The sequence below is a fragment of the Uloborus diversus genome, unplaced genomic scaffold (assembly GCF_026930045.1).
Source record: "Uloborus diversus isolate 005 unplaced genomic scaffold, Udiv.v.3.1 scaffold_403, whole genome shotgun sequence".
Taxonomy (NCBI): domain Eukaryota; kingdom Metazoa; phylum Arthropoda; class Arachnida; order Araneae; family Uloboridae; genus Uloborus; species Uloborus diversus.
Genome location: NW_026558575.1, coordinates 134,524 through 150,649, shown reverse-complemented (window position 1 = coordinate 150,649; position 16,126 = coordinate 134,524). Strand labels below are relative to the sequence as shown.

Sequence of the window (16,126 nt, the reverse complement as noted above, 5' to 3'; positions counted from 1 at the left end):
ATTCTTGATGGGTACTCCGTCACACTTAAGGGGTGCGCCATCGCTTTGAGGGGGGGGGGGACCCTGAATTTACATTCCAAAATCACAGTGAGTGCACATTTGCAGTGAAGTTCACGAAAAAATTTCCCTGACTTAAACTTTTCCGAAGTACAAAATGCCTCACAATGATATGGTAATGTCAGAATGATAATTCTAAAAGATCTAAGCGAGCTCAGTAACCAAATTATTTGTGACTGGAGTTATTAAACTGTTTAGAGCGCTGGAAAAAAAATTCCTGTGCCGCATAAAAGAAGTCCAAATTGACCAAAGTTTCCCTACTTCTTCTTGATTAACTTACTTCAACTTTTCTACGATCTTTTGCCATCACCGTAAGGGTGGGACAAACCGGAATTGCCAATAGTGAGACGGGCAATGCTGCAATTCTGCACCCTCTAAGTCGGTGGGGGTTCTCATTTGCAAACACCAAGCTACCTCTCTTTTACGCAGCTGGTTATGTGAATTATGCTAAATATGCGGACATATACTTGCAACTCTATCTGAAACTTTTGAGTACATTATGCGATAAAAAAAAATTTGATCACATCAAACATCAGCTATCCATCGATCTAACGCAGCGACAAATTCAGATGGTCTAGAACCTGTAGTGATTCAACGAATAGAACAAGTCTTGATGAGAGCAATGATCAATACATCAATAGAATGCTAAATATTTACACCTTTTTGTCTCCCAGTTTGGAAATCTCAATCCGTTTCTAAAGCCCCAGAAGTTTCTTCCCTCTCAAGTTGGTATGGGTATTGCTCGCTGATGATAAGGTGAGTTGCGATAAGACCTTTAACGTTCGGGTAGTAACATCAAATCATATTGAAGGCAAACAATTTTGTGGCATTTCTTTGTAAAGGAGGTAAGCAGTTATGTCTTTAGCTTCTGTTACGAGAGTAGTTACTATCTGTAAAGATGTGTAAGCCCAAACCATCTTTTACACCGAATGGTATGAACAGTAAAGATGGAATAACAAATTGCTAAAAACTTCTGGTACGAGTTATGCGCTGATCCTCCATCAGTATTCGATGAATCTGGTTTCAGAAGGAAAGAAATCTTGTATCGTTAAAGTACCATTATCTGAAGCAAAAGGTTCATCCAAAATCACAGAACGAACAGCTGATGTCATATATGAGGCAGTGAGAAGCAAAGGGATGTAAGTGGACATTTTCAAGTTTTGAATAAAACGCGTTTAAAGATAAGATCCTAGGTAGACTTTCGTTGATTTTTTTTCTCTAAATCATGCTGTATAGAAGCAACTACCAGGTCTACTAGGACCATTTCTTGCCCCAAGATATAGGAGAGGTTCACCAACCATTTGTACTGGTTATCTCCAAATTTTTAATTTTGCCCTTTGCTTCTCACTGCCTCATATGTAATAGAAGGAAGATACCGCTTGAACATATTTTTGGTAATGATATGTAAGTTTCAAGGAAATATGCCAGCAATGCAGCGTGTAGATCACTTGTAAGTATGGGAAAGCTAGTGTCATTTTTGATGGGTGTAAAGAAAGCACCACAGAAATATAAATGAAGTCCTATTACAACAGCCAAACCTTCTGCTCTAGAAGACTTTCTGCGTCTCAAATCTTGTGCTTGCTCTGAGGGGTTCATTGGATATAGTGAATGTTTGAAAAGTCTGAAAGTGGACTGAAGTGCTTAATTATATGCACAAACTGTGTTAGACATAGCTGCAACAATAACGATTTTGCTGAGGATCTATATTCCAAAAAACATCTTGATAACGAAGACTTTTTGTTACAAGCTTAGGAGAAATCATTTGAAAGCAAAAAACCGTTTCAGCGTTATTTTTCGGGCCATTTAATCAAATGTGCACCATCAGAGGGGGTGGGGGGAGGATAATATTTGGTACATAATTTCGTTTTGGGACGTGAGCTACTGTTCTTATGGGGTGGACAGTCCTGATTTATGCATTTTAGATTTGCATGAAATAATACTTCTACTTGAAATAAAAGGTGGGGGGGGGGGGTGAGGATTTATTTTATTTGGCAGAGGGGGGTGTTGTAGCTTTGAGAGGAGGTGCACCATCGCTCTTGGAAAATGGACACACTTGATTTCTAACAATTTTCTTAGCATAAAATAATGTTTCCATATGAAATGTAAGGAGGGGGGTTCGGGGGTACTGCTTCGCTTTACGGGGTTAGGGGGGCTCTGTAGCATTTGTGGGTTTTGTCATCCCTCTTGGGGGTCAAACACCTTTAATTTTATGCTTTTAAATTTAGTATTACATAATATTCTCACTTTAAATTTATTCTAAAAATTCTGAAAAAATACCCAAAGCTGCAATTTTTAGATGCCCCCCATTCCAAAACCCGACGCACAGTGGGGTGGGACTTTTTACCTGTTCTTATTGGAGGGTAATAAACAATTTGCACCAGGTTTAGCTTTTTTTTTTTGGATGTTTGGGTCCGACCCCTATTTTTACTGTACTAAAGCTCTAAGAGGCATGCAGAGTCATCCTGGAAACATTAATCAAAAACTTAGCACATTTCTAATGAATTATAGGAAAGTACCTAATTTGACAACCTTGCAAAGTCCAGCCATGCTTTTCCTAAAGAGAGAAATTAGAACTAGGATTGATCTAGTTTGTCCCAATCTAAAGCAAAGAGTTGAAGATCGTATCCGAAAGGATTCATACCATTTCAAGGACAGAAGTTTTGAGATAGGGGACAGAGTCGCTATTCGTGATTACCGATTGGCAAATCGCCGATGGAAAATTGGCACAGTGATAAACAAGGACGGTGTGCTGCATTACACTATCGATGTGCAAGGAACATTGATACGCCGCCATATTGACCCAAATGAGAGCAGTAGGGAGTGAGGTACAGTCTTCTCCAGTGATTTATGAACCGTATGTAGCAGCTACTTCGAAGGATGTGAATCCAGAACCGCGGTCTGTGGTCAATGACTTTAGTAAAGAAACTGAAGTTTCGCCGACTACACCTGCTAGACCTAGAACGTTGGTGGTGTCCAGAAACACAATCCCAACACCACCGGTGAATCAGGACTTGGACTCACACCAACCTGAACTGAGGAGATCTACACGAATCCGCAAGACTCCCCAGAGATTAGATCTCTAAATAAGTGGGGAGGGATGTGGTGTCTGCTTTCGAGGATATCGGAGTTTCCCGATCTCTGATAGAACTGCGTTCGAGACTAGAACAGGGGACTCGGGGTGAACGAGACTAGAGGAGTGCAGCAGAGCGTGGATGGATTTGTAAATAGGATTTGTGTTTTTTGCCTAGTGTACATAGTAAGAATAAATAGTGATGTATCCATAATGATATTATTTGTTGAGCCTCCTAACATGAACCCACAACCAAAGCATATACACTACAGTTTGGGAACCCCTTCTCTTTCCCTCTCCTCTAATGTTACCAAAAATTGTAAAATTGCAGATTTTGACATCAAATTTTGAAAATATCGCTTGGAAGGGAACTATATATACATATATAGATAGAACCCCTTCTCCCAATTCTTTACTCCTTAAGCCTATACAGTTCAACCAATTTCGAAAAATTTCCGGGACAATTTACCCAATTCCTCCTTTTTCTCAGGTCATTCTAATGTTGCCAGTATAGAAGCCTAAAGATGTCTTTTAAGACTTGTAACCATTAGTATCCTTCCTTCAAGGCATATAAAAAATGTGTCAAAGTTAGCTTCATTTTACGTTCCACAATTTTATATATTTTTTTTAGAACTTAAAAACTTGATTTAAAAAACTTAAAGGAAAGTAAGAACTAGCGACTAGCGGTAGTTTTAATGCCTTTGCTCGATCTCGGAAGAATGAGATTCCGCACTGTTTTCAATTAACTTTTTTCATTTACAGAGGTAGGTCAAAATCTCCTTTTGCCGACTGGGCCAAACTCAGCCAGTCCGCCCCTGCAAAAGTATAAACTATGTTTAGTAAAAATGATTTATTTATTGTATCGATCAACACACAGCACAATAATAAAATGCAAAATCGATCCGTGGACAGCGGCAAATTGTCTCTGATTTTTGTTTTAGCGTAATGTAGTATACTTTTATTCAGAGTGATCTAAAAATGAAAAAAATTTAGCGTAAACATTAGGGAAACCAAAGAAAACTGAGACAATATCACATGACAGGAGAGTTTTCACTATTTTTTTGAGTCAGAATCTAAAATCCATAAAATTTCAAAATCTACAGTGGTTGCGGTCCCAAGCATTCAAGATTTAGGTTCCTATACTGTACCCCTAGAACATGGATGGATCAAGGTCTTACTGTTGTTGTATGAAAAATATACCGTAAAATCCCGAAAGTAATCCCCCCCCCCCCCCTATTTTCAAAACAAAACTTGTTAATTTCAGAAGGGGGGGGTTATAATCGAGATTTTTTTGAAAAATGAGCCAAAATAATTGTTTTTAGTAGAATTAATTTTAGAGTCAGAAAAGAAATAAGTAAATAAGAGTTAATATTAATGAAGAGTGAGAAATTAATTAATAAAAACCTCTCCTAATTTTCAAGTAGTAAAAAATTGCATGTGGGCGCCATCTTTTTCAAAAGAAAGGATTTTGTACCTTAGTTGGCAAAATCCCTATAATTTATCGCTTGAAAATTCATCATGTACTGAATGTAATAAGGTTACAGTAAAAGAAGCAAAATCTTAACGTTCTTGTTTCAGAATAAAAGCAAAAATCGCAATCACGGCCGCCAATTCGTTACGAAGATCGTAATTTCGAAAACTGAGCTTTGCAAAGTTCGCGAACGCAAACAGAGACAAATCTCTTATTTGATTTTGTGAAATATACATTTCTGATGATCATTAACTCGTTCAATTATTTTATTCTGCCTTTAAAAAAGGTTATTTTTAAGTTTCGCGCTACTTTTTAAGCAACGCATTTCCAAAATGGCGCCACGTTTTCAAAATGGCGTCGTGTTGAAGATTGTTCATTTTCACAAGTCAGAACAAAAACGCTCCTTCTAAAATAAATAAAAAGCAGTACAGTCAAATAAATTTCTGCTGTAATACTGTCAACAAAAAAAAAAAAAAAAAAACAGGCGCCCTTGCATCAAAAGGAGTCTAAACATTTTGGAAGGAATAAACCGTGGAGACCATTTTTTTCTTTTTTGTTCAAATCATTCTGTTTTCTTTCTTTCTTTTTTTTTATAAAAGAAAACCTGCACATGGGGGCGAAGGGGGGGGGGGGAGAACTAAACCTCTGTAATTGCTTTTCAAGTAAAGCAGAAAATGTTATCCTTTTTTTTTAGAGGGAGTGGAAAATGAAGATGATCAGATTTTTTTTCAGGTGAAAAAGGGGGGGGGGGGGGGTATATTCAGGATTTTAAAATAATTTCACTTTTTACAAAAAGGGGGGGGGGGGCTATAATCGATAGGGGGGTTACTTTCGGGATTTTACGGTATGCATAACATCTTAACTGCACAAAATTATTTTCATAATGAGAAACTAAAGTACTTACAACTGTCACAAATAGCAGAAATGGAGTATAGTAATCAACTGGTGGTACAGCAGTTCTAGTATACAAAAACATCTGAAAGCACATGTCACTAGCTGACAAAATTAGCAGAAGCACTGATGTCAACTGAAAATAAGGAAGAAAATGTAAAAGAGCTGAATAAAAAAGATCAATATTTTAATTTTCTGAAACTTACCAATTTTGCAATATTTAAAGTAGACCAAGGAATCTTCTTTTCTTTGCTTTTTGATGTGTAATATATCTCCGTGGGAGTAAAAATCCAAAAAAATGCAACAGGACCCCATATCAAAGCAATTTTAAGAAAGCATGGAGTAAAAATGGGAAAGTATGTGTTCCATGTGAGGTCTATATTCTGTAAAGAAAAAAATGTATTATGCCAATCACTCAGAAAAAATTGATGGGACTAATCCTAAATAAATTGAACAATATTCAATGAAATAAAAAGAAGACTCACAAATTGAAAAGACTGTTTTTTTAAACTTATCTAAGCAATACACAGACCATTGTTTTACTAGGCATATTGAATGCACCTAGTGATGTGGATGGGGTAAATACCCAATGGGTAGGTAAATATTTTTTGGGTATTTACCCAAGGCCTGGGTAAATACCCAAAACTGGATATTTTACAAAAAATGCAAAAAGTGAGTCTGAATTTTTTTTAAAAATCTAAATATGAAATAACTGGTAAAACTGATACATACATATGTATTACACAGTTTATAATATTCTTTATTGCAAGACTTGATGAAATTATGAAATAAACATATCATGAACCAAAGAATCTTTCTTTTCAATGTCATAATTGGATAAGTGTAAGCAATTCAATAATGAACTTCAGGATTTCAAAATCACAATCTAGGTTAGTCACATCCAAAATGAAAAAAAAGGAAGCATGAGGGATGCTTGGAAGAATTTACTGAGAAGTTATTAAGACTATGATGATATTTATTTATTTATTTTATTGCTGTTTAAGTGATAACGTGGCAAATATAGAAACCGTTTTCACATTAATAAGAAAAAACAACAACAAAATATTGTTTTCTGTTGCCTTGCTCATTTGCATTTGCTCCCCGGTACTTCATGATGAAAATGTATTCAAACTATTTTTAATACATGCAATTAGTGATGTCGGGTGGGAAGGTAAACATTTTTTTGGGTTTTATCCGAAGGCAGGGTAAATCCCTTCGTAATTGCGAATTTTGCCAAAAAAAAGACTTTAGGTGGTATCAAAAGGTGATGATTTTCTTTTTAAAAACATAAACTGTAAAATGAAAATTTAAAAATATAAAAATTGATATATTATAATTTCTTTCATTAAAGGCATAACGAAATCTTATCAAAAAAACTGTCAGAATTTAGAATGAACTATTCTAAAACTTAACTAAGATGGCAGGATAATTAAATTTTTTATAGGGTAAAGCAAAGGGGTTTAAGTTTACACAAACAACGCTACTACATGAAGGCAATACATGGATGGTGTTGCTATGACAATGGATCCAAACAATTCAAATCAAATCGTTAATTGGTTAATTTTAAAATTTAAGTTTAAAAGTTAAATAATTGTTTTCTCCGTTTTTAATTTCTAATGCTTTTGACCTTCGATAGTTGGCAGTAGTCAGAAGACCGAAAATATGCTTACTGGGATCATTTTGTTCTATGTTAAAAGGGGAGAATGTGATAGGCATTTAGAATTTAGGAGGCGTTAGTTTGTCACTCACTTTGTATTTGTACTGGTAAAACTTTAAATTTTGCTTTGAAAAGTGAAAAAACAAAAAGAAAGATGGGGACTTTGATTAGGCATATCCAACACATTTAATGTGAAAATCATATTAGATTGCTAAGTTGTTTCACACAATAATTCTTTAAATATGTGATCAAAATACAACTTTTGGGAAAAAATTTATTGTTTTGTATATGGTTGGTTATATATATACATAGTGGAATAGACAGAAAAGTATTTTAGTTGAATATAAATTTTTGAAATAAATACCCAGGTAAATACCCATTTTGGGTATTTACCCCTAAAAATAAATACCCAGGTATTTTACATCACTAAATGTACCACACATGACACTCTTTTAAAATTAAACAGGGGTCAATACAAGCTTTTAGGTTTAGGTCTGCATTTTGTGAGAAGAACCTTTTTTTTTTTTAACTTTCTTTGATTTCATGAAAAGAGCTACAATCAAACTTCGGTACAAGGTCACCCACATATAAGGCAATTTTCTTTAGCCCCTGTTCATTATACAGGAATTCTAAGTTATGAATTATCAATATACAGTAGATCCTCGTTTTACGCAGGGCTTACGCTCCACGGAAATGCCGCATAAATCAAAACCGCATAAATTGAGAGCTAATATTAGTGTTAAAATAGGAGTTAGGTTCTGTAGACTAAAAAAAAAACTTAATTCTAGAGATGACTAATTGTATAATAAGTTTAATGTATACTTATATCGATTTTGATGCATGAAGAAAACATAAATTAAATTCGTGCTCTGTCTATACAGAGGAGCTGGCTATGATAGTCTTTTGGCAGTCATTAAGAATTTTTTCTCTGTAATTCTTTCCAAAGCATTAACGCATCCATGACCACTTCCGTCATTTCCATGATAGAATCTCTCTTCACTAACATATCAGAAAGAACATTTCAATTGTCTAGGAATGGCTCAAAATTTTCAATGAGAACGTTTTTGATTGTGCGTCACTGACGTTGGTATCCTCGTTGGTTTTGACCTCCTTTGTCACTCCTAAAAGCTCTTTTTCCTAGTGAGTTCTGAACTGTGTGAGTTTAATAACTTTATTTCTAAAAAGAGCTCTGGATCCAATCGCATAAAATGTCTCCAGTGGCCCAAGCTCGATTATTAGCACTCCAAAATGCAATCTATTATGCGTAATCTGCAATCTTTAGGAGTTTGGATTTTGAAAGAGGGGGGAAGTGTTATCTGTTTGCATTACCGCATCGACGTAAAACCGAAATAAAATAAATCCGTGTAAAATAAAATAAAGGTGTCAAATCTTAAACCGCGTATAATCGAAACCGCATAAAATGAACCCATGTAAATCGAGGGTCTACTGTATTGTCAGGTCTTTAATACCGTAATTGCTTATAAGGTCACTTTTGTCGGAATTCCTTTGGGTGATTTCAATGTCACACAGTTTGAATTCCAAGAATTTTCCGTGGTGCACGATCTTTTATTTGTGATAAGTTATTTTCTTTTCAACTAACGTAGTATAAAATGCAGACAACTTATCAGAAGATGGATACATACAGAAATAATGAAGTGTTGCACTCCCAGGGAGCATGAATGTCGCAAGCCAATTTTTAAATTTGAATTGGTTCAATATGATTAAAAGTTATATTAAACTGATAGTTTTTAAGGTATTAAAATGTACTGAGATTTATACTATTTACAAATTTGATTATTCAGTAAGTTACTGCCCTACAGCCAAGGTTAAGGCAGAAATATATAAAATACACTGCCAGCCGAGGACTGCCAGTTGGACTTACTAAATATACCTGCCTTGGCAGGTATATTCAGTAAGTCGTGGCATATACCTGCCTTGGCAGGTATATTCAGTAAGAAGCAAGTAAGGCAGGTTCCTTACTGAATATACCTGTCTTGCCTTCAATATTCGAGTTGAACCGAACCATTGTTTCGATCACTCGTCTGGTCAGTGCTAATTCTGTATTAGCTACCAGTTTGTTTGGCACTATTGGCTTCCTTAAGAGGTTTTCCACTCCAGTTCTGTCACTCCTATGTGGGGTTGATGAGTGCTAATAAGCACAAAACTGCAGTCCTCGGCTGGAATTGACTGAGCTGGCGGTGTATTTTATGTAAATTTGATTATTGTTTGTATCGGTTATAAGGTCCCTCTTCTTATTAGGTTTTGGGAAGTCCCCAGGTGTGACCTTGTATCGAGGTCCAATTGTATTTTTAGACGGTTTCTTCTTTTACCCTCTTCTTTTTTATGAAAACAAATCTTGTCATTTCATAAAGAAAATTTTTAACTGTCACTTTTAATCTGAAATCCCTTTGGTACCAAATATTTTGTTGGGAATAACTTGGCAGCTTGAAGTTTTTTTGTTTTTTTTAGTTTAATACTAAATGTTTAGTTTTTAGTAGAGACGTACCGAGTACTCGGTACTCGGCCAATTTGCCGAATACTCGGTACTCGGCCAATACCAAGTAGATGCAAAATATTGAATACTGTCCAAGGCAGATACTAAAATTTATAGAAAAAAGAGCAAGCATTATATTCTGCAAACATTTACAATTAAAATTTGTAAGTCAAATTTTAAATTTTGAGAATAATAAAGTTTGTAATGCTTCAATGGAATAAATCTTTATTTTAATGTCCCCAAAGTTGATAAAAATTATTTATGTAAAATTATGCAAAAAAAAGGTATAGAAAATATGGAATTTTTATGTTAAAAATGGATTTTTGTTACAAACAAAAATTAATTATGAAAAATTATGAAAATACCTTTGCTTAAAAAATAAAAGGAAATAAAACAACGTTAAAAGCACAGTGCAGACATGTGTTTTGGCATTGCAAGGAATTCTTTTTCAATGCACAACATGGGAGCTCGTGGATTTAAAGGCATCCGACAAAAATCAGATTTTTTTGTCGAATGTCTTAACATTCTTTAGCTCACATGTTATGCACTGAAAAAGACGTTCCTTGTAACGGGGGGGGGGGGGGGGGGGGCAGAAACACATGTCTGCAGTGTTCCTGCACATTTGTTGTATTAAAATTATTTATGTTTTGCGGACAAATTATAATTGATTGGTATAAATTTGTTTTAATTCCAAGTTGATTAATCATACCTTTTATTTATTTATTTTTAATTTTAAAAATAATTTTTTTGTAAAATTTTGATGCAAACAAAATTGTTTATATAATGTGTAAATTGAATTTCAGCAGGAATTTAGTTTTAAAAACTATTATACGGACAAGGAGGTCTATACTACTATTCCAATAAGTTCAAAATTCATCACATATGTGTCAGTGGTTCTTCATAAAACATAATTGGTACTTGGTAACTCGGCAGAGTAGTGAAGGGCCGAGTACTCGGTACTCAGTGAAAGTGCTACTCGGTACGTCTCTAGTTTTTAGGCAAGTTGATTGAACTATATTGGCTGATATGAAGTTATAATGATATGAAAGAGCTGTTTGCACAAATGAAATTTTGTGAAAAAAGACACATTTTGAGATCATAGTAAGCAGTTTTTTCAAACAACATTTTGAAGATTTAACAGGAATGTGAGCATAGCTACCTTAATTTCTACAAGAGGAATGTGAGCATAGCTACCTTAATTTCTACAAGAACTTACTGTAAATGGAAGGACTCAACAAGGCTTAAAATACCTGCATGAAGTAGTGTAAAATCATTAAATACCTCTAATTAATGACTTAACACAACTTAATGAGCAGCATATATGACAAAATAAATGAATGCACATCAATGTACAGTGGAGTCCCGGAAATCCGAGGTAATTAGGGCTCACTCCCTCTCGGATTATTGAAAACTCGCAGAAAGTTCGTCCTTGTTTCTGGTTGGTTGAAACTTGAGCTCTCTTCATTCTGTTTGGGGATTAGCTGATGGACATCCCTCACTGTTTCTAGTTGGCAAGAAGTATCTCTCGGGGGTAATCCGTCTAGGTGTAATATGCCAGAGGTTGTTGATCTTAATTCAATAAACACTGAAGATGGCCGCCGCTGATGTGGCCGAAACGTCTGGAGTAACAACACTCAGACCACGGCACAACAGCCCACAATATTACAAAATTATTGTTAACACAGGCCGTGAGAGCCATCATTCTTACTTCTGTTTTGACTCCAATCAGTTATTTCAAAAGACCTGTTTAGACATTCTTTGTGGAACATTAAATGTAAATTTTACATATCAAGTTATTTTCAACAAGGAATCTCTTAATCCATATTTTACAGTTGGTGGATATTACTGGATATTACGTGGCACTTGAGGAGTGTTGTTGACACCTACCTCTCAATGCATTTTTTATTATTTGCTGTATGTAGTTAAATACATTTAACAGTAGCAAAAGTTTTTTTTTTTTTTTGTTTATAGATTTTAATAAAAATCTTTTTTTTTTTAAAGAAATAATAAATGTTTCTGAACACATTAAGTTAGCATCTCGAATTAAGCAGGTAGGATAACCTCGAAATTTCGAGACTCGGATTTTCGAGTTTCTACTGTAATTTCAATTTTAAAAGACAGCTTTACAAGTAATTCATTAAAATATTCAAAAAACAAAAGCTTCTCTACAGGTGTATTTAAGATGATTACCAGGGGCGGCTCGTCACTATGGGCCGGGTGGGTTTGGCCCCCCCAGAAAAATTGTGCACCGAAAAATAAATTATTCATAAATAACGTTTTGTATTTCAGTTAAAAAAACAACAGAGAACAAAGAATTGGGGGCGTGAAACAGATTTTAAATCTCTAAAACATTTTTCATATGACTAATAAAATATTAGAAGTTTTCCATCTGTTAGCGTTCGCGCTTGCAAGCTTTGAGAATGATTCTTGGGGCTTCGACTGGTTTGCCCCAGCCACACCTCCGCTCCTAACCAATCACGACGACTCTACCAGACAAACCAAAACCGCAAGACGCACCAGCCCAATTAATCCTTCATGGGCAAGAATTCTCTAGCCCATGGAAGGGCTGCAGAAGGTGGGGGAAAGATTTTAAGCTCGTCACTTGTACGAAAAAAACAACTCAGAGTGCAGAAGAAAGGGAGCCCACGTGAATGAAAAAAAGGTTTCTTTTCCTCCGTCCCTCTTTTGTCTTGAATTCGGAAAAGGATTTATAATTTTATGGATTTATCGCATCACATGCAGATTTTTATTAATTTATTTTTCTGCTTGGAACTAATATGAGCGGAATTTCTGAATGGACGGTTTATTTTCGAGTAGCACAGATCAGTCGGTTTTAAGTGTGGTGCTAATAAAAGCTCTGAATTTGTCCGAAACTTTTATAAAACAGCTTTTATTTGGAGAGATATATTCAATTTTCTTCTTTGTTCTGATAATTGGCTAAAGTTAATAAGTACTAATCGTAAAATAGGCTTTATTAACTTATTTTCTATGTTAAAGTATTCTATCGCGGAACAAACTTTAATTATTTCTGTTAGACCCGATACATCGCTTTCAGTCCTTAAAAGACATAGCAACTACATTACCTCAAAAATGACAAAACTATTGAGTTTTGTTTATTTGAAAACTTCAGATTGTTTCAAAAATTATGGGAGTTTCAACGCACTAGCTTAATTATTTAAAAAAATATTGACTGTAGGTAACTCACGCTAGGTGTGCGTTTTCTCGATGAACTTCTTTTTGAGCAATCACGAACTGCTTATTGTTTTCACTTGACCGTTGGATTACATCTGTCGTTTGATTTTATTTTTCTATTCTTATAAGGTAGGTGTCCATGTGCTTCGGAATCAAATTACTTATAATCGACCCTTCTCGAAATCACACAATCCTTTTTACATGAAAGCAGTAAACAGCACACAACATCCAGCCCCCGACATTCATTTGAATTTTGATGTCTTGAACTCAAATTACGGTTGCGATAAAAGCCATTAGTAGAAACAAGAAACCCAACGAGCATCAGGGTCCTATCGCCATTCGCGATTGCGAAAAGCATAATTTGAATTCAAAATCCCAAAATTCAACCTTTTTTTGTGCATTTCCATGTTATTGAAATAGTTAAGGATTTTTTTTTTATATATTGAAGATACAGCTTCAAAGTAATACGTTTTGCTGTCAGTACAATATACTATTTAACAAAATTGTGCATTGGATAAGCACTTTATAAATTACTAAAATGTTGAGAGTTTTTTATATCCTTGTAAACAAAATTTACTATGGAAGTTTTATGATTTTTTACATAATTAACGACAGAATATTTTTAATGGGATAAGCAAACGAATGCACAGCTTTTAAGAAATGATTATTATGATCATTTAGCAAAAACGATTTCTGAAAGTATGTGCAAAAACAAAAAAAGCCTTATAACTTTTATAAATTGAAATATTCTTAAGTGTTTTGAATTTTTTAATGACATTAAAAAAATTTATTGATTAATCAGTAAGCGCATGCAAAGATTTCAAAGAATTACACATTTTATTTAAATGTAAAAAAAAAAAAAAATGAATTGAACTATGAATGGTGCTGTGGCCCGTAGGTATTGTGATGTGGTTTCACACAATAAAAACTCAAGGTTTTTGTAATCAAGAAGAATAAATTGCCAATTAAGGAAACTGTTTCTGGATAAAATATTGTTGCTGATTTCGTAATTTGATTTAAGGAAGCATGGCTAAATCGAAATTAATGCTACTGCGTGATCAACTTGATTGTTTTTGGTATAAAGAGTGTAATAGTAATTTGATTAATGCTGTGTGTTGTTTATTACTAGTTGCATGGGTTGGTTGTCTTTAAATTTAGGTTGTTTACCTTGAAATTAAAAAAAAATAATAATCAAGTGAATTATTTACTAAAACACCAATTTCAACTTTGACGCTTGAAGAGAAGCTCGAAATAAAAAAACAGCAAAAGGACCATATTTTGTTGCTCAGCATTACTAACTATAGCTCTCTTCATTTTATATGTATAAATATTATTGTGAAAGCTTTACAGAGCAAGCCCACCCGCCAAATTAAGGCACGAGCCGTCACTGATGATTACATTATAAGTTATAGAACGATTGACAATTGCAAAAAAAGGAACAAACTGTAAATTAATAAAAGTAATAACAAACCCAATATTCCGTTGAGCAAATTCCATCTATTGCCATAATTTAGTCTTAAAACTTCAATAACTTTTATTTTTCCCAATTTCGTTACCCTCCCACAAAAATCATAAGAGTTCCCAAACTTGATGGCTGCCGCTATCAAGCAAACGATACATAAAAATAAAAACTGTAAAGCCGGTTTGAGATAGCCTCTGGTTACGCAACGACTTTCATTAGTGTTTATATAAAGATTACATTCCATTGTCTCAACACAGTGGCACAGGTGAGAAAAAGAAAAAGCAATGCGCTCCAAGTTTTTTTTCTGTCAATACACAAATGAACGCCGAAAGCACGAGGCAACAGAAGAATGACGCAATCATTCAATTATAAACAAAATTGTTGAAGTTGCCAGAATCAACGCTAAAATTTTATCAGTTAAAAAATCTTTGAGGACGGACCATTGAGGAGGGACGGATTTGCTTTTCAGCTGATCATAACAAAAGAAAATTGTAAACTCTTTTTAGCTCTTTATCGCTATCTTAACTCAAATTTTTCTAAAAAAACTTACTTTTTTTTTGAACTGTCACTTCAGAAGAGATCTTTATGATAATTTAAAAATGGAAACGGGGATATCTCGATAGTTGGGATATTACGTAACTGCCAAAGTTTGGCAACAATGAATCAATGATTTCGTTCGGGAAATAGGCAAAGCATATCGCGAAAATTCCTTTGATTTGGCGTCCATTTGAAAAATGGATGATAATCCCAAATCTTCCAGGAAACTCGCATGCCATTTATTTTTTATGGTACGGCATGCATGTAATAAGTGTCCTATTCAGGGATGCCCCCCCCCTAAGAGCAAGGGCGCACCTTATGGAAATATCGCGAAGAGCCCCCCCCCCCCTCCTGTGGGCCACCCTTGGTCTTATTGTTCCTATCCATTCTTCCATAAAGATAGAGGAAACACTCATAACTTACTGCTTCTTATTTTCATTTGAAATGAAAGTGCATGAAAAGGATTGCAAATTATCTACTCATATTTTAATCTAGAAATAGTAAAAATGATGAGGCATTTTCCATTTTATTCACATTTATTAAAATTTAACTGCTAGAAAAAAGTACAAAACCTATTCATTTAAATTCATTATATTTCATTTAAAGATTTTTTAAAAATATAAATGCTTTGAAAAAACAAAAACTCAATTTTTTTTTTCGCCAAACCAAAAGTAACCTAATGCCCATTTTTAAAAATAGTTTTACCTTTTGCTACTCGCTCTCTCTTTATTATATTTCCAAAATATTATTTTCAGAAGAAAAATTTTTATGAAAATGTAAAACCATTCGTTTCATTAAAAAATGATTATGTATAAAGTTATAGAATTTTTTGAAAAGAATTTTCAGAAAATTTAGTGAAGGAAAAATAGTAAAATTGACAAAAAGATGAGATTTTATTGAGAAACCAGAAACGTCAAGGGAGCCTTGATGGGAGGTCACTATGACCTCCTGAAAATGTGTCCTTAGTTTTCAAATTTTGTCCCCACGCCCAAGGGCGCCCATATAGGGGGGCTAGAGCCCCCCCCCCCCCCTTTGAAATTAGAACTTTCTTGCTTTTAGTACTTTTTTCTTTGTAAAAATGTAAAAACATTTATTCTCCAGCTATTAATGAATAAGTTTCTAAAAATGTCAAATTTTAATAACTCTAATCTGTCCTGAAATCAGTTTCCACGGGGAAAATATTCATCTAAACCATGGGGAAAATATTTGAGCCCCCCTTGCAACTTTGCATATGGGCGCCCATGCCTGCGCCTCAGCAAATTTGGAGACAATACTGTCATATTGCTTTATATTTT

General features: G+C 34.5%; 1 protein-coding gene across 1 annotated transcript; it reads right to left on the bottom strand.

Annotated features, from left to right (window-relative positions):
• Positions 1–3,136: 3,136 nt before the first annotated feature.
• LOC129233425 (ATP-binding cassette sub-family C member 2-like) lies at positions 3,137–14,375 on the bottom strand. Its single transcript, XM_054867454.1, has 4 exons — positions 14,304–14,375; positions 5,696–5,872; positions 5,503–5,625; positions 3,137–3,301 (listed from the first exon to the last, which is right to left on the bottom strand). The coding sequence occupies exons 1-4, from the start codon at positions 14,337–14,339 to the stop codon at positions 3,137–3,139; spliced, it is 501 nt and encodes a 166-aa protein (XP_054723429.1). The 5' UTR covers positions 14,340–14,375.
• Between the last annotated feature and the right edge of the window lie 1,751 nt (positions 14,376–16,126).

What these genes read in the sequence shown, in the direction of transcription:
- LOC129233425 (XM_054867454.1), bottom strand. Translation starts at nt 14,339, where the DNA reads ATGGCAATAGATGGAATTTGCTCAACGGAATATTGG. An exon ending in CTTTAAATATTGCAAAATTG is followed by an intron (nt 5,626 to 5,695) that starts GTAAGTTTCAGA and finishes CCTTATTTTCAG; the next exon opens with TTGACATCAGTGCTTCTGCT. An exon ending in TTCTGCTATTTGTGACAGTT is followed by an intron (nt 3,302 to 5,502) that starts GTAAGTACTTTA and finishes TATGTACACTAG; the next exon opens with GCAAAAAACACAAATCCTAT.